Consider the following 27,776-nt stretch of genomic DNA (forward strand, 5'->3'; position numbering starts at 1 on the left):
TTCTTAACAGCTCTGAAGGCGGCCCGTCACCAGGGCCTCGTGCTGCGATACTCTTGTTTCTGTCGGACCCACTGAGCCGTACAACGGCTCTCCCCAACCGTCCAAGACCATTCGCCTCTCCCTCCGCCCCTCGAGATCTCAGCCGCTCCACTTTTCCTCCAATCCTCTTTTCTGTTCTGTGACACTTTGGTTTTCAGATCACTGTATTGCTCTTCTTTGCGCTCCAATGGTGCTATGGAGGTCTGCTCCTGAAGATGATCTTTCTTGGGGGCAGCAAGTGTTGGAAGGGCAACAACCTGGCCTTGAAGATGCGGTCTGGAAAAGGAGATGAAAAACAATGAAAGCTGGAGAGCACGAAACAAGAAACTCAGCAGCAGAGATGATTTCAGGACAATACAATACAAGGCCAGGGCTGAGAAGAGAAGCAGCAAGTGAAATCAAAATTAATCAGAAAAAAGAAAAAATCATAAAAGTAGGAACATGCACACACTGTATTTCCTGTCACTGAGTCATAACTAGGCCCACACAGAACATACTTTTTCACTTTTTTTTTTTTTTAATGTAAAGGAAAATACGTAAAATGCCACAGTTCAGATATAATACAGATGCCAAACTGATTTGAAAGTACTAGACTCTTAGCTGCAGCTGAGAGCATTATCATATTAGACAAAAATAATGAACAAACCAGATTTTTACATTTTCTGAAGAAAACTCTTTGCCACAATCCTAATATGTCACTAGGGTATTCTGGAAGTCAAAAAAAGCCTGCCTCCAAACATCGAAGATATTCTGGTCTCTAGAATAGAAATTCAATGGAATTTTTCATCTTTTTTTTTTTTCTTTTTCCTTCATCCACCAAGGTAAACAAAATAAAAAACCTTCACACATCTGAATGGTTGAGGGCAGGTACACTATTTAAACAAAATTTATACAAAATATAAAATAAAATAAAATCTATATATAGTTTGAGAAACTTTATTAATACAATGTTTTCCCTTGTGAAAAAGAAGTACACTTTAGCATACTTTTGAAGAGAGTATTTATGGAAATAATACTTGAGTGCAAACTAAATGTACTGTTTTATGACAGTTAATTGCATATAATACATTAAAATGTAGTTTAAAGGGTAACACTTTCTTTTACAGTGTCTTTGTTCCACATATTACATGTGGTACTGTAGTAATAACTATACATTATACATAATTACGACTAATTCTAAACCAAACCTTAATCCTCCTTACCCTATAGTAAGTACATGCAGTTAATTGTTATTACTCAGTACTTAAGTATAATTACACTGTATCACAGACACTTTAAAATAAAGTCTAACCATTTAAAGTTTATATTAACCCTTTATGGTATGGCATTGCCATATTGTGGCAACAACTAATTTCTACCCATTTCCTTGTTATTCAGAAAGAAATACAATATATTGCACTATGGGAATTAAAAGGACAGGCCTTAAGGTAGCCAGTGATGTGCTGTCAAATGACATTTGAATCTCCCTCCAAAACTCTCTTTCCAACTGTCACCCTCACAGGAAAGACACCTGTTGAAGTGCTCCAGAAATTGCTCTATTAACTTTATTTCTAAACTACTTTTTTTTGCAGCATCTTTGATAAGTAAATCATATATTTTGGACCCACTTTATATTAAGTGGCCTTAACTACTATGTACTTACATTTAAATTAATCATTTAATATAATGTACTTATTGTGTACATACATGTTATTACATTGTACTTATATTTTAAAAACACCTGCATGTAATTACATCTGTAATTAATTTCTGTAATTACATTTATAATTACACTGTTGACCCATCCCTTACACCTTACCCCTACCCTTAAACCTACCCATACCACCAAAGCTTTCCCTAACCTTATCCGTATCCCACCTCAATAGCAGCAAAAGTGTTTTGCAATTCAATATGAACCCAATAAGTACATTGTACTTATTTTTTGATGTAAGTACATAGTAGTTAAGGCCACTTAATATAAAGTGGTACCTATATTTTTATTCACAAATCAACTGTCTAACATAGTTTTACTGTAAATTGAGAAAATATCAATGTTTCAGTGGCAAAACTGTACCACTATGGAAAAATAAGTATGTTGCCATATGGCAACAACACAGTGGAATTGCAGAAATGTATTTCCCCATTGGGATATTTTATAGGTAGTAGCATCAACAATATGATTGAAGTTATTTATGTATTTTAAGAGTTTATTGTAGTATTGTATTTATGTATAAATAACAAAAGTATTTCTTCTTTTCAGATACGAGAGAGGATGAGTTAGCCGAATGATAGTGATCTAATTAATTTTGGTTTGCAGTACCATGTATATAAATGTATTAATGTCTAAAAGAAATGTGCATTTAAATAGAAAAGAAAATTATAATTTTATAGAAAAAACACTTTTTTAACCATTTTTTTATTGTGGTACAGCATTCCCTAGGCCTATGTTTTTAAGGCCCTACCTCGCACACAGATGATGTATATTAATATTATTACTTTCAGTGCACCTAATAATAAATAGTATTTTATCAGTTAGTAAAGACAGTTTCAGGTAATATTGCAAAAATGTATAAAACAAAACATCCTCTGTAGCACCTTTAACAGATCAAAATGAGTGTGCTTCTTTAAAGCACAGAAAATGATTAAAACAATGATTTAAAATGTACTTTAAAACTTTTAGTTTAAAAAAATTATTACAAAGAACACTTTTTAAAAGTGCACTTAACGAGAGTATGCTTGTGTTTCTACACACTTAAGTGGCCATTTATTTACATACATTCACATTTACATTATAAGTGCGCATTCAATACATTTAAGCGCGCTTATTTTTCACAAGGGTTGGTCTGTGATGTTCAGGAAATTTTGTCCTGCAAAAAAACAAGCACTATAGTATGAGTCGAGGCAGCAAATCTGAATACTCAGGGTTAAGAGTTTGTTCAAATTTTAGCTCTATTAACAGTAATGCTTGGCTTAGCAAACCTCATTAACAAACATATAAACAAACAAATGCAGCAGAAATCTGCAGTGCTTTCTGTGGAATTCTGTAGGCGTTGATTCTGTGAAGGCCTAGTCATTACCTCATTATGAATCCCTGGTGTTTTCTTTAGTATTCGCTTCCAATAAACATGTAAATAATACAAAGAGCAGCACCAGGAGAAACTGACTCTCACAAAGGTTATGTGAGAAAAGTCCGACCTTTCTGAAGTGTGTTTGTGTTCCACTGCATCTGCCTTTGCCCCTGTGTCACACACTCTCTCACAGAGCTCTGCTTTCAGCCCTGAGGAAGCACACACGACAGCTACTAATGGTTTACTAATGTGGTTTCCTGCGGACCGTCGTAACTTTTCACGTTGCGCCATGGTAAATGGTTGATTGCGGTTCAAACGGTGCATTACCTGGAAGCTTCAAGTGGTTCTGTTGTTCCGCCAATAATTGCCCGAGGTCTCGGCTGTTGATATGGCGACTGTAGAGGTTGCTCCTGGCAACTAGACCCTGATGGCTACAGGATATTAGGAAATGGACAAACAACAGCGATAGAGGGACGGGACGGAGGGCCAAGGAGAATACAAAAGAAGGGTAGGAAACAGAAATAAATAAAATGAAAAAAGAAAAAAACAAATGTGACAGAAAAAGGGGACAAATAAAAACGTAATTAAACATAACTGTAAACGCAAATTCAAAACTCAACATTGTATAAAAACAAATTCCAGTGAAAGAGGAACACAAGCAATGATTGTGTAATGTGATGTCGGCTTTTGAATCTCAACAGATTAAAAGCGAAAATGTTGTGATGTTGCAAATTAACATCAGGTTTTGATTTGGACGACAGCTGTAGTCAAATGCAGTGGCTGATATTCTGAGATGATATTTATAGCTTAAATATAATTTTGATTGCTTGCTTAACAGAAATGGTAGCTGGCTCAACAGCTTTGTCAATCATTTTTTCTGTTTTTGAACATTTGTGGTGCGTGTGGGGGATGGGTGATATGTAAATGTATGAATTAGGTCATAAAATATCAAGCAAGAGGAGACTTGATGCACAAGTTTTTCAACCATCTATTCTTAGCAGTTTTGTTGACTTTAAACTGGTATCATGGGCATTTTAATACATTTTAGTCCAAAGGTTTGTAGAAGTGTTTAGTTCATCATTTTAATCAGGGTTGCCAGGTTTTCACAACAAAACCCACCCAACTGACCCTTCGCCGGGAGTTTGATTGACAAGCGATCTAACCAATCAGAACGCCGAATCCGCCATTTTGTCCGACAAAGCAGTCAGGAGTTAGAAGATTAACCTCGGTGGAGTTAAACTTGAAAAATTTCGCCGTTTGAAACAACATTCATTCTCATGTTCATTCATGTTTATTTGATGCTATAAATGGACTAGTAGGAAGAGATTATCAGTTTACAATCTGAGGCGTTACAGCAATCTGTCACGACCATGATCACGACACATTAAAGAGCCACAAAACGTTTTTTATTGTTTGAATTTCTTAAAAAAACAAGAAAACTACACAGTTTGAAAGCTGGGACTTTGTTTAATATCATAAGTCACCTGCTTTATCTTGTCTGTCGACGTGTTGTCAGTGTCCTCCGCGATGTGTTTTTCACCGCGCGTGACATGACAGCGCCACGGCTTGTCGGACAAAGCAACAGTAACTAAGGGGGGCGGGTCTTTGCGAAGGGTCAATTGCAACTCAAAAACTAGCCCAATCGCGTTTCAGAGGGGGTCCCCCAGTAAAAATTGCGTTCCAGGGGGTTAAAACCTGTTTTTGGTGGGGTTCCCCTGGGAAAATTTGCATTCCAGGGGCTAAATATCATGTTATTTGGGGCTGCTTCAACCCGCGGACATGGAAAACAACCCGCAGCAACAGTGTTAAAGTAGCCCAAATCCACAGGAAAACCACAGACTTGGCAACACTGTGTTTACTGCAGTATCTGACTACCAGAAAGTTTGCAAATACTTCTTTGTTTTCAAGTATAACATGGTTTTTGTGAAATATTTTACTTGAAAAGGTCTTTAAATATTGTGTTATCCAATGCAATAATTTTATCAAATGCATATATATATATATATATATATATATATATATATATATATATATATATATATATATATATATAAAAACACACACACACAACCATTCAAAAATTTGGGGTCAGTAATTTTTAAGAAATTAATATATTTATTCAACAAGGACACATTATTTTGATCAAAAGTGACAAATTTATAATGTTACAAAAGATCTGTATTTCAAATAAATGGGGTTCTATCAGGACAACTCTCCGAGAGAGTGCTAATGTGTTTGGTCTTGGCGGAATAGATCTGCTACGCTGCTGCTGCTGTTTGTATTGCTGCTGCTGCAGAGCAGGTTCAGAACTTGCCACTGCCAATACACATGACATTCTGTTATAAGCAAGCAAGACATGCTGCTGCTGTACAAGCATACATGAATCACCCTCATAGCAGATCTACACAGGTGGAGCTGGGGAAGGTGGAGGGTTTCTGAAAGCGCGCTGCAAACTGCTACAGCAATTTGCGAGACAACAATAGGCGAGAATTTGAATGCTGAGCAGCGAGCTCATTGGCTGCCAATACAGTGGGAACCAAGCGTGCCACACGGGTCCTGACAAGTGAAGCCAAAGCGTCCGGATTGCCCCCAGGTGGCTGGAAGCAGTACAGGTAATAAACCCCGCCCGTTCCATGTATTCCAGAGGGACGTGAGACAACCTAAACAATTAAATTACAACTCAAATATTTTTTCCAAATATTAGGCAGTTTTTATCAGGCTGCTGTTAACTTAAGTGTTCGTTCTTTAAATAAGTTTGGTTTTAGTTAGTTATTTGATGCTATAAAACCGGGGAAACATTGTTAATAATAATGTTTCTTGAGCAGCAAATCAGCATATTAGAATGATTTCTGAAGGATCATGTGACACTGAAGACTAACCTGAAGTAGTAAGGGCTTTAACATCACATTAAGGCATTTATGAGCATAAGAAACTTCATTATCAAAATCGTTAAATGTCTTACCGACCCCAAACCTTTGAACAGTAGCATATATATAACTAATAATGAACAACCACTGGTCAAGAGCAGCACCCTGAGGCTAAGACAAATGTCTGGACTGAAACAAGGTCCTGAGGTGCTCCAGACCATTAAGTGTAGAATCTAAAACCAAACATGTCATATTCTTTCAGTCTGTTACAATGATTCATTGACAAGTGATTAAATAAGAATGTCATTTTTTCAACTGCTTTTATTACTTGCTGCTCAGGACAGAGGATGTTTGACAGCTGAGGGTTAACACTATAGTAAAATGAGCTCTAAAAACTTCTATATCTATATTCTAAAACACTCCTTAGTGGAAAGGGTACGGAAAAGACCAAAAGAGATTCCAGTTTAGTTACAAATGTGTATTATCAAATAATTGTACAGGAAATTGTATTAATTATTCATACACTCATAACAAGGATGAAAGCAAAATCATGAAATAGTAATTCACCCAACAATGAAAATTCTGTCATTATGTTTTCAAACCGTAGGCTATTTTATCATCTGTGGAACACAAAAAGAATTCTAAAGAATTTTCACACGCTGCCATTTTGAAGGCTCTCCAAAATTCTCCTTTTGAGTTCCACAGAAGTAAATAATGATAGGAGTTTTCATGTGTCGGTGAACCATCCCTTTAATTGGAACTAGCTAAGAAGTTTAAGACAATGACGTTCAAGACTGAGGGTCAATGAAAGCTGAGCCTAGATCTATTTAGAGAGCTAGCATGGAATGACAGAATAAAAGAGAGATAAAATGTGTGGTTGAAAAGAAAACAAAAAAGTTCAAACTCATCAAATGAATGAGATACAAGTCATGGGTTCAACAACACGTGTCATAATCGGGGAATTCAATGCATAAAATGAGCATGTCATAATCAGAGATGAAAGGAAGAGGAGAAGAAAGAGAGAGGAGAAGAGAAATGTTTAGCACTTCTCCAAAAGATAACAGTCAAGGCCGCTTTCGTGTTAGAAGAATAAACAGACAGTGTATCTGACCTTTATGCGATACACAGTGATACACTAATGATGCACTAATGAGCCGAATTCACATTCTTGCCGCTAAGTCGACCATGCACTCATCTAACACAGGAAGTGGCTCATAGTGAACATGAACGACCTCAGTGTCTCTTCACTTTCATTCCCACAGAGCCAATGCTCTCATTCGCCAAAATAAGCACCAGATGGAAAAAGCCAAGAGGATGCAATGTAAATATTTGCAAGAAAACTGCTCGATTTAGACTAAAGTATGTCCTAACTGGCCGTGAGGTGTCGTTGAGATGTACCTGGTGCGTTTTGTCCTGCAGCTGTCGTTGAGTTGGGAGGAAGGGGTCTGACCCTGCTGGAGCCCCAGGGACACGGCGGGACGGTGGGGGGCCCGGCTGGGGGAGGATCCCACACTGAGCGAACGGGATTGAGGAGATGATGGAAGCAGAGGAGGAGAGTGGGGGGGACCCACAGGGCGAACGAATGGCCAGGGGAGAGCCCTCTGCTCCTCCCGTACCACTGTGGAACAAAGGAAGTGATGTCAGCAATAGGGATGGGAAATCTTAATGAATTTAACAATTCCGGTTCAGATTCCTTATACAGATTGCTTAACAGTTTCATCAGTGATTCTTTGGGGAATTTAAAGGTGCCCTAGAACGTCTTTTTAAAAGATGTAATATAAGTCTAAGGTGTCCCCTGAATGTGTCTGTGAAAATACCCCATAGATTTTTTTTTTATTCATTTTTTTAACTGCCTATTTTGGGGCATCATTAACTATGCACCGATATTTAGGTTGCAGCCCCTTTAATTCTCATGCTCTCCGCCCACGGAGCTCGCGCTTGCCTTGAACAGCATAAACACAGTTCACACAGCTAATATAACCCTCAAAATGGATCTTTACAAAGTGTTCGTCATGCAGCATGACTAATTGCGTAAGTATTGTATTTATTTGGATGTTTACATTTGATTCTGAATGAGTTTGATAGTGCTCCGTGGCTAAAGCTAACATTGAATGAAGTTGTGTTTATGAATAATGGCTCTTGTCTCCGTGAATACAGTAAGAAACGATGGTAACTTTAACCACATTTAAAAGTACATTAGCAACATGCTAACGAAACATTTAGAAAGACAATTTACAAATATAGCTGCGAGCAGCGATGGCGGGCCCAAGCCCGGTGGCACCGCCACCCCGGTGGCTTCAGGGCAACTGTGCACAGCGGGCAATAGGCACTTAAAACGGTTAAACATCAAAGGACTATGTCAAATTCACTCCACATTTACTGCACTACAAGGTGCCGCTATAGAGCCCCTCCTCCCTGCCCATTTTCAAAGGATTACATGTGCCAAGTTTTAACATTATTCTGATGAATTTTGAAGCAAATCAGGTAAAAATAAGAGGGTGATCTCAATGTATGCTGAAAGTGACACATTTTCTGCTTCCAGTTGGTGGCGCTATGACTTTGAATCACAATAGTCAAATCCATGTGATCAGCCTTGTACAACGAAGACTAAGCCAAAGTTTCATCAAAATCAATTAATGTATGCAGAAGTTATAACACTTTGTTTCCCTTTTCTTGCCATAAATTCGTTGCCTCGCCACGGCCAAACCGTTTGAGATATCCAAAATCCGTTTGCAATTAAACAACTTCAATGTGTTAGCAACAAGTTAAAAAAAGCTTGGTGTAAATTGGATAAACCCTGTAGGAGTAGTAGTATAAAATTCATAGCCTGTTTTTTCAAAAAATTAACATTCAAACCAAAATAGCTGACTTCCTGTTGGTCGGAGCTAATGAATGTAAATTAGAAAATTGTCCGGCTTGATGAGAATAATATGTGTACCGAGTTTGGTGACTGTAGGAAAAACTAACCCCCACTTTTGTCAAAAGGTGGCGCTACTGAGCCCCTCCACCACGCCCATTTCTATGGCTTTGTCCATGTCTACTGGTTGACAATATTGATGTGTGTGTCGAGTTTCATGCAATTTGAAGCATGTTAAGAGCCTCAAAAACACTCAAGAATATTATTACAGTTTGACCTGTTGCCATGGCAACAATATTTCAAATATCAAAAATCCTGTCATAGGTCTACATCTGCTGTGTATTGACATTACACTGATGAAGTTTGAAGCAAATCAGGTAAAAATAAGAGGGTGATCTCAAAGCATTTTAAAAGTGATACACTTCTTGCTGCCATTTGGTGGCGCTATAACTTTGACTCACAATAGTTACATCCATGTGATCAGACTACTACAACCAACACACTCCTGAAGTTTCATAACCATCAATCAATGTATGCAGAAGTTATAACACATTTCCTGTTTCCCTTTTCTCGCCATAAATTCGTTGCCTCGCCACGGCCAAACCGTTTGAGATATCCAAAATCCGTTTGCAATTAAACAACTTCAATGTGTTCGCAACAAGTTAAAAAAAGCTTGGTGTAAATTGGATAAACCCTGTAGGAGTAGTAGTATAAAATTCATAGCCTGTTTTTTCAAAAAATTAACATTCAAACCAAAATAGCTGACTTCCTGTTGGTCGGAGCTAATGAATGTAAATTAGAAAATTGTCCGGCTTGATGAGAATAATATGTGTACCGAGTTTGGTGACTGTAGGAAAAACTAACCCCCCACTTTTGTCAAAAGGTGGCGCTACTGAGCCCCTCCACCACGCCCATTTCTATGGCTTTGTCCATGTCTACTGGTTGACAATATTGATGTGTGTGTCGAGTTTCATGCAATTTGAAGCATGTTAAGAGCCTCAAAAACACTCAAGAATATTATTACAGTTTGACCTGTTGCCATGGCAACAATATTTCAAATATCAAAAATCCTGTCATAGGTCTACATCTGCTGTGTATTGACATTACACTGATGAAGTTTGAAGCAAATCAGGTAAAAATAAGAGGGTGATCTCAAAGCATTTTAAAAGTGATACACTTCTTGCTGCCATTTGGTGGCGCTATAACTTTGACTCACAATAGTTACATCCATGTGATCAGACTACTACAACCAACACACTCCTGAAGTTTCATAACCATCAATCAATGTATGCAGAAGTTATAACACATTTCCTGTTTCCCTTTTCTCGCCATAAATTCGTTGCCTCGCCACGGCCAAACCGTTTGAGATATCCAAAATCCGTTTGCAATTAAACAACTTCAATGTGTTCGCAACAAGTTAAAAAAAGCTTGGTGTAAATTGGATAAACCCTGTAGGAGTAGTAGTATAAAATTCATAGCCTGTTTTTTCAAAAAATTAACATTCAAACCAAAATAGCTGACTTCCTGTTGGTCGGAGCTAATGAATGTAAATTAGAAAATTGTCCGGCTTGATGAGAATAATATGTGTACCGAGTTTGGTGACTGTAGGAAAAACTAACCCCCACTTTTGTCAAAAGGTGGCGCTACTGAGCCCCTCCACCACGCCCATTTCTATGGCTTTGTCCATGTCTACTGGTTGACAATATTGATGTGTGTGTCGAGTTTCATGCAATTTGAAGCATGTTAAGAGCCTCAAAAACACTCAAGAATATTATTACAGTTTGACCTGTTGCCATGGCAACAATATTTCAAATATCAAAAATCCTGTCATAGGTCTACATCTGCTGTGTATTGACATTACACTGATGAAGTTTGAAGCAAATCAGGTAAAAATAAGAGGGTGATCTCAAAACATTTCAAAAAGTGATACACTTCCTGCTGCCAGTTGGTGGCGCTATAACTTTGACTCACAATAGTCACATCCATGTGATCAGACTCCTATAACGAACACACTCGTGAAGTTTCATAAAGATCAATATATGTATTAAGACGTTATAACACATTTCCTGTTTCCTTTTTCTCGCCATAAATTCGTTGCCTCGCCACGGCCAAACCGTTCGAGATATCAAAAATCCCCTGGCAATTTTTAATCATCAGTGTCTTGACTTCATGCTGACCGAGTTTGGTGGCGATCGGATTAATCGTCTAGGAGGAGTATATCAAATTCCAGAGCATGCGTTTTTCAAACAACCCTTAATAGCTGACTTCCTGTTGGCGTGGCGATTAACTTAGAGCGCGAAAGTTGTTCGGCCCGATGAGGTCTATATGTGTACCGAGTTTCATACTAATACGTGCAAGCATGTTTAATATATGGACCAAATTTTCAGACTTTTTTCAAGGGGGCGCTGTCGAGCCCCCCTGCCACGCCCGGGTACCAGCCTCTCCGGCGTCCTAATGGCCGCGGATTCCAATGTGTGTGCCAATTTTCAAGAGTTTTTGAGCATGTTAAGGCCCCCAAAAAGCCCCGGAAGACGGAAAAAAAAATAAAAAAAAAAATAAAAAAAAATAAATATAGCTGCGAGCAGCGATGGCGGGCCCAAGCCCGGTGGCACCGCCACCCCGGTGGCTTCAGGGCAACTGTGCACAGCGGGCAATAGGCACTTAAAACGGTTAAACATCAAAGGACTATGTCAAATTCACTCCACATTTACTGCACTACAAGGTGCCGCTATAGACCCCTTCCTCCCTGCCCATTTTCAAAGGATTACATGTGCCAAGTTTTAACATTATTCTGATGAATTTTGAAGCAAATCAGGTAAAAATAAGAGGGTGATCTCAATGTATGCTGAAAGTGACACATTTTCTGCTTCCAGTTGGTGGCGCTATGACTTTGAATCACAATAGTCAAATCCATGTGATCAGCCTTGTACAACGAAGACTAAGCCAAAGTTTCATCAAAATCAATTAATGTATGCAGAAGTTATAACACTTTGTTTCCCTTTTCTTGCCATAAATTCGTTGCCTCGCCACGGCCAAACCGTTTGAGATATCCAAAATCCGTTTGCAATTAAACAACTTCAATGTGTTAGCAACAAGTTAAAAAAAGCTTGGTGTAAATTGGATAAACCCTGTAGGAGTAGTAGTATAAAATTCATAGCCTGTTTTTTCAAAAAATTAACATTCAAACCAAAATAGCTGACTTCCTGTTGGTCGGAGCTAATGAATGTAAATTAGAAAATTGTCCGGCTTGATGAGAATAATATGTGTACCGAGTTTGGTGACTGTAGGAAAAACTAACCCCCCACTTTTGTCAAAAGGTGGCGCTACTGAGCCCCTCCACCACGCCCATTTGTATGGCTTTGTCCATGTCTACTGGTTGACAATATTGATGTGTGTGTCGAGTTTCATGCAATTTGAAGCATGTTAAGAGCCTCAAAAACACTCAAGAATATTATTACAGTTTGACCTGTTGCCATGGCAACAATATTTCAAATATCAAAAATCCTGTCATAGGTCTACATCTGCTGTGTATTGACATTACACTGATGAAGTTTGAAGCAAATCAGGTAAAAATAAGAGGGTGATCTCAAAGCATTTTAAAAGTGATACACTTCTTGCTGCCATTTGGTGGCGCTATAACTTTGACTCACAATAGTTACATCCATGTGATCAGACTACTACAACCAACACACTCCTGAAGTTTCATAAACATCAATCAATATATGCAGAAGTTATAACACATTTCCTGTTTCCCTTTTCTCGCCATAAATTCGTTGCCTCGCCACGGCCAAACCGTTTGAGATATCCAAAATCCGTTTGCAATTAAACAACTTCAATGTGTTCGCAACAAGTTAAAAAAAGCTTGGTGTAAATTGGATAAACCCTGTAGGAGTAGTAGTATAAAATTCATAGCCTGTTTTTTTCAAAAAATTAACATTCAAACCAAAATAGCTGACTTCCTGTTGGTCGGAGCTAATGAATGTAAATTAGAAAATTGTCCGGCTTGATGAGAATAATATGTGTACCGAGTTTGGTGACTGTAGGAAAAACTAACCCCCCCACTTTTGTCAAAAGGTGGCGCTACTGAGCCCCTCCACCACGCCCATTTCTATGGCTTTGTCCATGTCTACTGGTTGACAATATTGATGTGTGTGTCGAGTTTCATGCAATTTGAAGCATGTTAAGAGCCTCAAAAACACTCAAGAATATTATTACAGTTTGACCTGTTGCCATGGCAACAATATTTCAAATATCAAAAATCCTGTCATAGGTCTACATCTGCTGTGTATTGACATTACACTGATGAAGTTTGAAGCAAATCAGGTAAAAATAAGAGGGTGATCTCAAAACATTTCAAAAAGTGATACACTTCCTGCTGCCAGTTGGTGGCGCTATAACTTTGACTCACAATAGTCACATCCATGTGATCAGACTCCTATAACGAACACACTCGTGAAGTTTCATAAAGATCAATATATGTATTAAGACGTTATAACACATTTCCTGTTTCCTTTTTCTCGCCATAAATTCGTTGCCTCGCCACGGCCAAACCGTTCGAGATATCAAAAATCCCCTGGCAATTTTTAATCATCAGTGTCTTGACTTCATGCTGACCGAGTTTGGTGGCGATCGGATTAATCGTCTAGGAGGAGTATATCAAATTCCAGAGCATGCGTTTTTCAAACAACCCTTAATAGCTGACTTCCTGTTGGCGTGGCGATTAACTTAGAGCGCGAAAGTTGTTCGGCCCGATGAGGTCTATATGTGTACCGAGTTTCATACTAATACGTGCAAGCATGTTTAATATATGGACCAAATTTTCAGACTTTTTTCAAGGGGGCGCTGTCGAGCCCCTGCCACGCCCGGGTACCAGCCTCTCCGGCGTCCTAATGGCCGCGGATTCCAATGTGTGTGCCAATTTTCAAGAGTTTTTGAGCATGTTAAGGCCCCCAAAAAGCCCCGGAAGACGGAAAAAAAAAAAAAAAAAAAAAAAAATAATAAATATAGCTGCGAGCAGCGATGGCGGGCCCAAGCCCGGTGGCACCGCCACCCCGGTGGCTTCAGGGCAACTGTGCACAGCGGGCAATAGGCACTTAAAACGGTTAAACATCAAAGGACTATGTCAAATTCACTCCACATTTACTGCACTACAAGGTGCCGCTATAGAGCCCCTCCTCCCTGCCCATTTTCAAAGGATTACATGTGCCAAGTTTTAACATTATTCTGATGAATTTTGAAGCAAATCAGGTAAAAATAAGAGGGTGATCTCAATGTATGCTGAAAGTGACACATTTTCTGCTTCCAGTTGGTGGCGCTATGACTTTGAATCACAATAGTCAAATCCATGTGATCAGCCTTGTACAACGAAGACTAAGCCAAAGTTTCATCAAAATCAATTAATGTATGCAGAAGTTATAACACTTTGTTTCCCTTTTCTTGCCATAAATTCGTTGCCTCGCCACGGCCAAACCGTTTGAGATATCCAAAATCCGTTTGCAATTAAACAACTTCAATGTGTTAGCAACAAGTTAAAAAAAGCTTGGTGTAAATTGGATAAACCCTGTAGGAGTAGTAGTATAAAATTCATAGCCTGTTTTTTCAAAAAATTAACATTCAAACCAAAATAGCTGACTTCCTGTTGGTCGGAGCTAATGAATGTAAATTAGAAAATTGTCCGGCTTGATGAGAATAATATGTGTACCGAGTTTGGTGACTGTAGGAAAAACTAACCCCCACTTTTGTCAAAAGGTGGCGCTACTGAGCCCCTCCACCACGCCCATTTCTATGGCTTTGTCCATGTCTACTGGTTGACAATATTGATGTGTGTGTCGAGTTTCATGCAATTTGAAGCATGTTAAGAGCCTCAAAAACACTCAAGAATATTATTACAGTTTGACCTGTTGCCATGGCAACAATATTTCAAATATCAAAAATCCTGTCATAGGTCTACATCTGCTGTGTATTGACATTACACTGATGAAGTTTGAAGCAAATCAGGTAAAAATAAGAGGGTGATCTCAAAACATTTCAAAAAGTGATACACTTCCTGCTGCCAGTTGGTGGCGCTATAACTTTGACTCACAATAGTCACATCCATGTGATCAGACTCCTATAACGAACACACTCGTGAAGTTTCATAAAGATCAATATATGTATTAAGACGTTATAACACATTTCCTGTTTCCTTTTTCTCGCCATAAATTCGTTGCCTCGCCACGGCCAAACCGTTCGAGATATCAAAAATCCCCTGGCAATTTTTAATCATCAGTGTCTTGACTTCATGCTGACCGAGTTTGGTGGCGATCGGATTAATCGTCTAGGAGGAGTATATCAAATTCCAGAGCATGCGTTTTTCAAACAACCCTTAATAGCTGACTTCCTGTTGGCGTGGCGATTAACTTAGAGCGCGAAAGTTGTTCGGCCCGATGAGGTCTATATGTGTACCGAGTTTCATACTAATACGTGCAAGCGTGTTTAATATATGGACCAAATTTTCAGACTTTTTTCAAGGGGGCGCTGTCGAGCCCCCCTGCCACGCCCGGGTACCAGCCTCTCCGGCGTCCTAATGGCCGCGGATTCCAATGTGTGTGCCAATTTTCAAGAGTTTTTGAGCATGTTAAGGCCCCCAAAAAGCCCCGGAAGACGGAAAAAAAAAAAATAAAAAAAAATAATAATAATAATCCTTAGAAGAACAAGAGGGCCCTGCGCGAATTTTCGCTTGGGCCCTAATAATCCTTAGAAGAACAAGAGGGCCCTGCGCGAATTTTCGCTTGGGCCCTAATAATAATCCTTAGAAGAACAAGAGGGCCCTGCGCGAATTTTCGCTTGGGCCCTAATAATCCTTAGAAGAACAAGAGGGCCCTGCGCGAATTTTCGCTTGGGCCCTAAATATCACTAAAAATATAATGTTATCATGAATCATGTCAGTTATTATTGCTCCATCTGCCATTTTTCGCTATTGTTCTTGCTTGCTTACCTAGTCTGATGATTCAGCTGTACACAGATCCAGACGTTAATACTGGCTGCCCTTGTGTAATGATTTGAACATGGGCTGGCATGTGCAAATATTGGGGGCGTACATATTAATGATCCCGACTGTTACGTAACAGTCATTTCCATGTACTGAACTCTTGTTATTCAACTATGCAGAGGTAAATTCAATATTTAATTCTAGGGTACCTTTAAGGAATAAAAACAAAATGCAATTCCACTGGCAATTAGAAATAAATTTAAAACAATTCCAACTTATTAGAATCCTCTGGTCAGGAATTGGACTACACTGACTGTGCTGTATGCTTTTGATTCACAATAAATAACTGGCTCATTAGAGTCATTTTTCGGGTATTCGGACAACATGCTGCTGTGTTTTTAATTCACCACAAGGAACTGGCTCATAGGAACCATTCATTCACTGCACTACACTGGTTGCATTGTATATTTTTGATTCATTGATTCAGAACTGTCTCAGAATAGTTTGTTCCAGAACCAGACTACACTGATTGTACTGTATGTTTTTGATTCACTAAAAATATCTGTTTTGTAAGAATCATTCATTCAGGAATTTAAGACTACACTGATTAAAGGATTAGTTCACTTCAGAATTAAAATTTCCTGATAATTTACTCACCCCCCATGTCATCCAAGATGTTTATGTCTTTTTTTCTTCAGTCGAAAAGAAATTATGGTTTTTGAGGAAAACATTACAGGATTTTTCTCCATATAGTGTACTTCAACAGTTACCAACGGGTTGAAGGTCCAAATAGCAGTTTCAGTTCAGCTTCAAAGGGCTCTACACGATCCCAGCTGAGGAATAAGGGTCTTGTCTAGCGAAACGATTGGTCATTTTCTAAAAAAAAAAATTATTATACTGGTACAGTCTATTATACTGGTACAATTATTATACAGTACAGTCCAAAAGTTTGGAACCACTAAGATTTTTAATGTTTTTAAAAGAAGTTTCTTCTGCTCACCAAGGCTACATTTATTTAATTAAAAATACAGTAAAAAAACAGTAATATTGTGAAATATTATTACAATTTAAAATAACTGTGTACTATTTAAATATATTTGACAAAGTAATTTATTCCTGTGATGCAAAGCTGAATTTTCAGCATCATTACTCCAGTCTTCAGTGTCACATGATCCTTCAGAAATCATTCTAATATGCTGCTTTGCTGCTCAATAAACATTTATGATTATTTTCAATGTTGAAAACAGTTGTGTACTTTTTTTTTTTTTCAGGATTCCTTGATGAATAGAAAGTTCAAAAGAACAGCATTTATCTGAAATACAAAGCTTCTGTAGCATTATACACTACCATTCAAAAGTTTGGGGTCAGTAAGAATTTTTTTTTTTTTTTTTTTGAAAAGAAATTAAAGAAATGAATACTTTTATTCAGCAAGGATGCATTAAATCAATCAAAAGTGGCAGTAAAGACATTTATAATGTTACAAAAGATTAGATTTCAAATAAACACTGTTCTTTTGAACTTTCTATTCATCAAATAATCCTGAAAAAAAATATTGTACACAAATATTTTGTACAATTGTACACATTAAATGTTTCTTGAGCAGCAGATCAGCATATTCGAATGATTTCTGAAGGATCATGTGACACTGAAGGCTGGAGTAATGATGCTGAAAATTCAGCTTTGCCACCACAGGAATAAATTACTTTGTCAAATATATTCAATATTATATACAATTTTACTGTTTTTACTGTATCTTTAATTAAATAAATGTAGCCTTGGTGAGCAGACAAAACTTCTTTTAAAAACATTAAAAATCTTAGTGGTTCCAAACTTTTGGACATAACTGTATATAATTATTATTTTTTTTTAACCACAAATGCTTAACTTGCACTAGCTCCGTGATGCACCACACATTACGTAATCACGTTGGAAAGGTCATGTGTGACGTAGGCGGAAGTACTCCATCTCAAGGGCGAAAAACTCCATCTCATTTTCTCCTCCAACTTAAAAATCATCCTCGGTATTTCCACATACGTCATGCGTGACCAATCCAACGTGATTACTTAATGCATGGCACATCGCTGATCTAGTGCAAGATGAGCATTTGTGGTTAAAAAGAATATATATATATATATATATATTTTTTTTTTTTTTTTTTTTAGAAAATGGCCGATTGTTTCGCAAGATAAGACTCTTATTCATCGGCTGGGATCATGTAGAGCCCTTTGAAGCTGCATTCTTGGCCTTCAACCCCTTGGTAGCCATTGAAGTCCCTATATGGAGAAAAATCCTGGAATACTTTTCTCAAAAACCTTAATTTTTTTTCGACTGAAGAAAGAAAGACAAACATTTTGGATGACATGGGGGTGAATAAATTATCAGGAAAGTTTAATCCTTAAGTGAACTAATCCTTTAAGCTGTTTTTGATTCATTAAAAAGAACTGGCTCATTAAGTCATACGTTATGTTTTTAATTCACTAAAAAGGATTCATTAGAATCATTCGTTCGACAATCAGACTACACTGGTTGTGTTGTATGTTTCTGAATAATTAAAAGGATCGGACTACACTGATTGTGCTCTATGTTTTTAATCATTAAAGATAACCGTTTCATAAGCATCATAACTGACTAAACATAACTGTCTAATAAGAGTCATTAGTTTGGGAATCAAATCAGGCTACACTAATTGTGCTGCATTATTTTGATTCATAACTACCTCATAAGAGTCATTCAGGAATCGGACTACATAGATTGTGCTGTATGTTTCTGAATCACTAAAAAGAACACGCCCATAGGAGTCATTTGTTTAGTATTGGACTACAACTTATCGTATTCAGTAGTGATGCTACTGAAAGAAATAGCACAGAACGACTTTGTCCGCTTCAATGTAAACTGATAACACAAACACCAGTCCATTCTAGTATTGTAAAGAATGGCACCGGCTCTAAATAAGAACAGATGTTTGGTTCCTAACTCTAATCATCTGTATATTTGATTACAGGTGACTGGATATGTACATGGATTAAGATTCTCAAAGTTTCCTAATTAACAAAATGTTCTAAAGTAATTGTGAAAGTCCTTTCCCCTGCTGAAAATAACTCTTTTCTAAGGGCTCTAAAGTAACTTATGGAACAAATCAAGACATTTAATGAATAATAGGAGGCCTGTTTCCAGCTGAAACTACTTATTGCAGCATCTGGAGGATGTCAGTTTTCAGCTAGTTGGTGTAAATGTCAGCTACTTAAATTCTGTATTGTGCCAACTGGTTAAATATACGACATGGAGCCTATGAGTAACCCACCTTCTCTTTCCATTAGTGAATATGGTTTGATCTCTCCCTCTGGCTTTTTTGGGGGAACTTTTCTCAATTGGACCGCTGTTAAAAGAGCATGGTGGTCAGAAAGAGCCAACAGAAACAGCCGGTATGATTGAAAGTAAGTCTGGAGTACTGCAAGCAGTTAAAAAGCACACACTGCACTCTTCACAGATATTCATACAAGTCAATATCCATGGCCATAATGCATATATCCATTATTATGCACTTTAAGGAAAACATATAGCACTTATCTATAATTGGATTTTAAAAGGGGAACAGCAAGGGATATTGTAAGGGAGGAAGTTCGTAAGTGAGTTGTTGGGACCGATTAACGTGGGCAGACGTTATGGGGGTCCGGTTGAGTGCAAAGGAAGAGTATAGTGAGTGGACTTTCTCTTAGACTATGGGGATACGATAAGGGAGTGATAAGTAAGGTGGAAGCCGGGTGACTGTAGGGGAGGGGAACAGCAGATATTCAATGTCCTTACAAAAATCCGTACATCCCCTGATCCGTCAGAGGGGAGGAAGGTGTTCCTGGGAGAGTTGCATGAGACAAAAGTGCTTGAACAATGAATGTTTTCATTTGTTTGCACAGGTTAAACCCGATCTAGGGTGACTACCAACTATAAACAGCGCGATCTGTGCTTGATGAGTCATTTATACACATGAATAAATACATTGAAAATGGGTACTAAGGCACGTAGATGACATTTTACAGAAAACAAAATAACAGACTGTGGTTTAAATCATGGAAATAGACTTGACTTAAATATAGAGGCACTAAAAATATAAAACAATATAAAAACCAAAAGTGAGCTGTGAGCATTATGGACCAGCACAACAAAGACATTTTTCTTAAATTAATTGTGGAATCTGCTAAAATGTAATTCTGGAAAATTAAATTGCATTTTCAAAGGTTTACATTTCTACATTTTGAAAAGGAAACTGCAGTGCTTGCAAGGCAGCAAAAGAATGCTTAAGTTTTAGGTTTTGGGATTTTTCTGCATAAAATTTCAATCTATAATCATCCACCAGGCCGATAATTATATAATGAACATGATATGTAAGTCTATTTGTAAGAAGGATCATCTAACCCTGAAAAGTGCAAGTGAACTCAACAGCATGGTTATATTTTTTAAGGTAAAAATTACAAAAGTTAAACTAGCGTTATTAGTGTTTCAGCGTTATTTATATATTATTAAGTATTTATTAAAGGGTAAGTTCACCCAAAAATGACATTTCTGTCATTAAGTACTCGCCCTCATGTCGTAAGACCCAAACCCGTAAGACCTTCATTCAGAAGAACCCAAAGATCACTGTGGCTGAGCTCCAGAGATGCAGTCGGGAGATGGGAGAAAGTTGTAGAAAGTCAACCATCACTGCAGCCCTCCACCAGTCGGGGCTTTATAGCAGAGTGGCCCGACGGAAGCCTCTCCTCAGTGCAAGACACATGAAGGACAAGACACTATCTTGGAGTCCTTCAGATGTTTTTTTAGCAAACTCCATGCGGGCTATCATGTGTCTTGCACTGAGAAGAGGCTTCCGTCGGGCCACTCTGCCACAAAGCCCCGACTGGTGATGGTTGACTTTCTACAACTTTCTCCCATCTCCCGACTGCATCTCTGGAGCTTAGCCACAGTGATCTTTGGGTTCTTTTTTACCTCTCTCACCAAAGCTCTTCTCCCCCGATAGCTCAGTTTGGCCGGACGTCCAGCTCTAGGAAGGGTTCTGGTCGTCCCAAACGTCTTCCATTTAAGGATTATGGGGGCCACTGTGCTCTTAGGAACCTTAAGTGCAGCAGAATTTTTTTTGTAACCTTGGCCACATCTGTGCCTTGCCACAATTCTGTCTCCGAGCTCTTCAGGCAGTACCTTTGACCTCATGATTCTCATTTGCTCTGACATGCACTGTGAGCTGTAAGGTCTTATATAGACAGGTGTGTGGCGTTCCTAATCAAGTCCAATCAGTATAATCAAACACAGCTGGACTCAAATGAAGGTGTAGAACCATCTCAAGGATGATCAGAAGAAATGGACAGCACCTGAGTTAAATAAATGAGTGTCACAGCAAAGGGTCTGAATACTTAGGACCATGTGATATTTCAGTTTCTCTTTTTTAATAAATCTGCAAAAATGTCAACAATTCTGTGTTTTTCTGTCAATATGGGGTGCTGTGTTTACATTAATGAGGAAAAAAATTGAACTTAAATGATTTTAGCAAATGGCTGCAATATAACAAAGAGTGAAAAATTTAAGGGGGTCTGAATACTTTCCGTACCCACTATATATATTATGTATATTATATATATATATATATATATATATATATATATATATACACACACATATACATATACGCATATATATATTCAGATTATTTCAATGAACGAAAATGATTTTTATTAGTTTTATATATAGTTAGCAATAACAACACTTATTAAAATAATTGAAAATACAATATCATGTCCAAAGGAAATATTTATGGCCGGTATTTAATCACTAGTGTCAGGTGAAGCAGCAAAAAGTTAATATTACAAAAACCTAATCCTAAAAAGGTAATAGATAAATACCTAAATTTAAAATGATCCATAAAACAACGTTTGAATGGACTCTGTACGTTAAGTGGTTCGGGCTGAATTACTTGCAAAAAAACAAGGAAGAGAAATGAGTAAAAAGAGGAGGAATTTCAATACAATGCTGCCTTGCATGGACTGTAATGAAGAGAAGGGGAGGTTGTTGCCCTGAGAGAACAAGTCTTTGAACACTGGCACAGATCCAGAACAACATTCCAAACCTACATAACCACAGAACAGTGATGCATTCAGGGCTTACCTGATCTACTCTGGAAGAAGCCATCAAATACCACAAAGTTATTCACCTGACAGGAAGTGTGACAGGAGAAGAAATTAAGACATATTAGACAAAGGATTACATCAAAACATTCAAACGGTCATATAAACACCTCCAGATTTTTTGAAGAAAAGACTATTGTATGAAGTCTGTATTGTGTGCAAATGTACATGCTCTTATGACATGGACATAATAACCACATCAGGATTTAAATCCAAGACATAACATGTAGTATCTGATGAAGTTGTTTTCAGTGAAAGTATTATTAGGTTCAGTTATAAACTGGATTTCTGAGAAGAGTAACACCATGTCCTCCTAACCAAGTGTGGCACAATAAAGTGTCAAGGTATGAAACCCTCTTCTGAAAAATCTCACTCCATATAACATTAAACATGCTTTAAATGGCTGTGATTATTTCATGTCATTTAGCACTTTCAGGTGACTCTTACCTGAGGCACACTGATTTTGAGATCATAGTGCTTCTCTAGAAATGACAGGAATTTAGGAGAAGGTCTATCGTACGCCATCTGCTCAGGCTCCACCCGTTTGTGCTGTTTGATCAGAGAACGTGAAATTTGAGTCACAAAAACAAACGGCTCTTTGCAAGTAAATACAAAGGGATAGTTAAAGGGATAGTTCACCCAAACATGAAAATTCTGTCATCATTTACTCCCCCTCAAGTTGTTTCAAACCTGTATAAATGTATTTGTTCTGCTGAACACAACGGAATATATTTGGAAGATTGTTTGTAACTAAGCATTTCTCGCACCCCCCCATTGATTGCCATGGTATTTTTATTTCCTACTATTGTAGTTAATGGAGGGTGAGATCTGCTTGGTTACAAACATTGCTCCAAATACCATCCTTTGTGTACAGCAGAACAAAGAAATTTGTACAGGTTTGGTACAACTTGAGGGGGATTAAATAATGACGGTATTTTCATTTTTGGATGAACTATCCCTTTAACACTGACTTCTCTACTGGACAAAATAAAAAAGGGACAGTTCACCCCAAGATGAAAATCTGTCACTCACTCTATAATGTAACCCGTATTACTTTCTTTCTTTTTTTTTTTTTTCTCTCAGCAATCACAAAAGTAGATATTTGGAAGAATGTTCATGCTGCTCTTTTCCACTCAACATTCAAAAATTACAAAATATACAGCATAAAAGCAGTCTATGTGACTAATATGATACATTCCATGAGTATTCTCTGTAATTCAAAGAATTCTCTCTCTTGAAGTGATTTAAGTTTTAAACTGAAGTTATTAACCAAAATCTTAGCCTTCACCATAGCTCTTAAATCTTATTTGCACTTCTGTTTCTTCAAACTTGCAATGTAGCATTCAGGAAGTTTGAAACACGAAAAAACACAAAAAAACAATTATGTTTTCGTCAACATGCACATATGCAAATGAGATTTGACAGCTACAGTGAAGGGGAAAATTATCTGGGAATAAAAAATTACATTTTAGTTTGTTCAAACTTGTGATATAGTGAATGAATTATATGGAGCACTTTCATGATATTTTTATTGTCCTTTCTATTGCTTGCCCTTGTATGTTTTTGTTGTATGGAAAAGAGCAGCGTGAACATACTTCAAAACGTTTTCTGCGTTCCACACAAGAAAGTCAGTCACACGATTTGGAATGAGGAAACAATAAATAAACAAATAATTTAATAAATCAGACCGCTGACAGACACTCACTTTCAGCATGAAGTCAAAGAGTTCAAGCCCGTAGCCATGTCTCTGCAAGGTCTCTGTCACATAGAAATCCAGCACACACAATGGCTCGGTCTCCAAATGCGCCCCCCGTTGGTTCTACAGGCAATTACAACATACTGTGTGTTGATGCATCTGTTTTAAAAAGTGTGCACTCAGGCATCACTCATTAGGCGAGATTTAATTACAGAGTCAATAATGAGGAAACACTTACGAGTAAAAAGAGCTTCTTGTAGCCAACCTTCAGAAATCCAACTATAACACCCCTCCCACTTGGAAGACAGGAAGAGGGAGTCAAAGATTGTTATTAACAGCAGGAGTGGATGCGTTTACATTTAATGGAAATGGCAAACAGGAAAGAGAGAGGTCAGTTGTATTGACATCTAAATAGATTAAATCTGAAGCACAGGGTGGAGGAGAGACAGAAATAGCCAGCGTACCCGTTCTGTTCCCCATCTTTCAGGAGGTAGAGATGATGCCTGTTGGCCTGGAGCTTTGCAGCACTGGTTATGGGTGCAGGCAGCTGCTGAGCCTAAGGAGTTACACACACACATACACAGATGACATAATGACAGACTGAAACTGACAGTGATTGACATCGGCAAGCTCAAGAAGAGACAAAAGACAGTCATTATCACCTTAGAGGAGGCTCTTCCCAGCTCATCTATAACTGTGGTGATCTGAAGAAGAGGATCTGGTCTAGAGAACAAAAAGCAGGTATGTTAGGAATCTCACACAAAGAAGACATAAAATGTGAATCAGCATTTATGATTCCAGTTATCCAAGTCATAACGGATGCGTAGCTTTTTACAATACACAACTTTTTGGTTTTCACGTTTCTATATTTTTATATTATATTATATTATATTATATTATATTATATTATATTATATTAATTATATTATATTATATTATATATATATATATATATATATATATATATATATATATATATATATATATATATATATATATCATTTATATTTAAATATATATGTGTGTGTGTGTGTGTGTGTGTGTGTGTAATACATTAACAGGTTTTTCAACTGATTCTAATATCAAGTTGGCTGATGGCCGATATAATAAAAGTCAGCATCAAATGGAAGTTGCGATAGGTCAGTTGAATGGTCAAGTTTGATTTCATGGTGACGACGAATAGGCTGTAGTTACATTACAGTCTTTAATTATGATGTGCTCTTGGGGGGACATAATCATTCTAGACTAGAGCAATGGTTCTTTGAAGTTTTTGTTATTTTTATTTTGTTTTATTTTTAGTGAATACCAGAGGTATAAATTTAGATATTAGAGACTTAGAATATTGTCTCAGACAAAGGAGGGCCTTGAAGTCATAAAGAAACACCGTTCTAGAGAGCATCTAATTAGATTAGAATCAATATTTTGGTCTGTTTTATTGAAAATTAAATCTGCTAAAAGTGAATTTTTACAGTCTTTAACAGGCACATAATCATACACTACTGGTCAAATGTTTTTGGATGGTAAGATTTTTTTATGTTTTTAAAAGAAGTCTCTTCTTCCCACCAAGACTTCATATATTTGATCCAAAATACAGTAAAAACAGTAATATTGTGAAATATTTTTTACAATTTTAAATAACTGTTTTCTGTTTGAATAGATTTTAAAATGCAGTTTATTTCTGTTGTCAAAGCTGAATTTTCAGCATCATTACTCCAGTCTTCAGTGTCACATGGTCCCTCAGAAATCATTCTAATATGCTGATTTGCTGCTCAAGAAACATTTCAAATTATTATCAATGTTGAAAAAAGTTGTGAACAATTTTTTTTTAGAATTATTTGATGAATAGAACAGTATTTATCTGAAATAGAAAGCTTTTGTAACATTATCACTACCGTTCAAAAGTTTGAGGTCAGTAAATGTGGGGGGGGGAATTAAAGAAATTAATACTTTTATTGAGCAAGGATGCATTAAATTGATCACAATTGACAGTATAGACATTTATGTATAATTTATTCATTTATATATACTTAATGTTGCAAAATCTTTATATTTCAGATAAATGCTGTTCTTTTGAACTCTCTATTCATCAAATAATTCTGAAAAAAAGTACACAACTGTTATCAACATTGATAATAATAATAAATGTTTCTTGAGCGGCAAATCAGCATATTAGAATGATTTCTGAAGGATCATGTGACACTGAAGACTGGAGTAATGATGCTGAAAATACAGCTTTGCCAACACAGAAATAAATTGCATTTTAAAATATACTGAAATAGAAGACAGTTATTTTAGATTGTAAAAATATTTCACAATATTACAGCTTTTGCTGCATTTTGGATCAAATAAATGAAGCTTTGGTGAGCAGAAGAGACTTCTTTTACCAAAAACTTTTGATCGGTAGTGTATACAGTAGATGACCTTATAGTTATCACACAAAGAATAAAAGCCACAAAATTATTATTTTGATTTAATTTTACTGTCGGAAAATTAGATACACACACTATTGGTTAAATCAAATAATTTTTGATGAATTTTGAAATGCATTTAAAATCTTTAATTGTGTATTTATTGTAATGTATGCTGTTAAACACAGTTTTGGTTTTATATGCTGAAAAAGCACCACAAATTCCTATATTTTATTAACGTTTTTATTAAAAAGCTTTTTTTTTCGGAATTCATTACAGGTTTCCATTAGAAATGCTCAAAACACATTTTTTAGTAAAGTTTTTCATATTTTATATTATCATTGTTTCATGTATCATGTATTATGTTTTTTTTTTTTTTTTTGTAAATGTGTTGAAGCACTTTACAAAGGCGTATTACAAATAAATTGTATTATCTATCTATGGCACTGTGTGATTTTCTGTAATGTAAAATTACATTGAAGTCTATGGCTGTCTTACTGAATCAGCATTGTTCAGATTAAAACAGACTAATGTCAGATTTGTTGTTTACTCAGGGCCGCATTTGCATCATAAGCTTATCATTATAGGAAAAAGATGACCTGGATAAATTGAACATTTAGCCTAATAAAACACCGCCCACTGGTAGCAGTGTATGTATAATGTACAACTGTGTCAAGTCAACCGCTGTTACAAGACAAAAGCAGTAAATGTTGCAAATCTCCCAACAGATTACACCCCTCAGCCTATACAGTAGATCACAAAACATACATTACCTCCCATGGGCTTTCCGACCTGCACTCAAGTTGTTATCCAGCACTGAAATTCTCTCGGGGAAAAGCGCATTTAGGTCGAAAGGGAAATCCATTGTAAGGACAGATCTGAAATCTTAAGACAATACTCTTCTAATTCCCTGCTGCAGATTCAAATGCATGTATTAAAGAGCCAATCGATTCTTCACTGCATCACTGGCCTGCACTTAAAATACCAGTTCCACATTAGTGCCGCTTCAGTAGTAGGCTTGTTTAAAAGCATAGATGTATAGCGGTGTTATCAATGATTCCTCTGTCCTCCCATTGTGTTTGTGTCACTCCCTTGTGAGGATGAGCGCCAGTGGTCAGCCGTAGTGCTGTTAAAACACACGCCTGCAGGATTCAAGACGGGAAAATGTCACATAAGTCTAGCAACACCTGCAAATATTTTAAATGTTTCCAGTTGTAGCTCTGAAATGTACAAAAAAACAACTTTATTTTACACAGTAGCAGAAATGTGCGCTTTAGAAGATTTATTTCCGTTTCCTCTAGGCAACGGCAAGCGAGGACATACAACTTTGTGATGCATAGCAACCGATAACAACCTATTATATTGCAGTCAGAAGTCAAATGATCATAAACACAGCCATACTTGTACCCTTTTATACCAATTTTTTCTTTAATTGCTATTTTCACCCTGCGACTTTTCTTTGACAGCATAACTCTTTTTCGTGATTTCTTTTTTTTTTTTTATTACAAAATTTAATGGCCAGTAATTACATCTGCATGCTGTATGGCTGTGCTTTTCATATATGAATTAATTAATAATCATTAATTATATTAATATACGTTTGTGGTGTGAAAATCGTACATATACTCTCTCTCTCTCGATTAAAATGAAGTCATAAAAACTGCACGCATAATATATTTTTAAAGAAAAAGAACCGACGACGAAGAAGAATAATGTTTAAAATTT

At 37.0% G+C, this 27,776-nt stretch overlaps 1 protein-coding gene across 1 annotated transcript; it reads right to left on the bottom strand.

The window, feature by feature from the left end:
- Nucleotides 1-26: 26 nt before the first annotated feature.
- Nucleotides 27-27,322, bottom strand: atat1 (alpha tubulin acetyltransferase 1). The gene is given in 14 exon segments (XM_067411926.1): nucleotides 27-315; nucleotides 3,214-3,302; nucleotides 3,304-3,316; nucleotides 3,414-3,517; nucleotides 7,352-7,571; nucleotides 19,082-19,156; nucleotides 19,585-19,630; nucleotides 21,928-21,973; nucleotides 22,395-22,496; nucleotides 23,653-23,766; nucleotides 23,882-23,939; nucleotides 24,108-24,199; nucleotides 24,306-24,366; nucleotides 26,825-27,322. Coding segments are annotated over 14 exon segments (1,401 nt in total). The 5' UTR covers nucleotides 26,917-27,322.
- Between the last annotated feature and the right edge of the window lie 454 nt (nucleotides 27,323-27,776).

The sequence above is a fragment of the Chanodichthys erythropterus genome, chromosome 15 (genome assembly GCF_024489055.1).
Source record: "Chanodichthys erythropterus isolate Z2021 chromosome 15, ASM2448905v1, whole genome shotgun sequence".
Taxonomy (NCBI): domain Eukaryota; kingdom Metazoa; phylum Chordata; class Actinopteri; order Cypriniformes; family Xenocyprididae; genus Chanodichthys; species Chanodichthys erythropterus.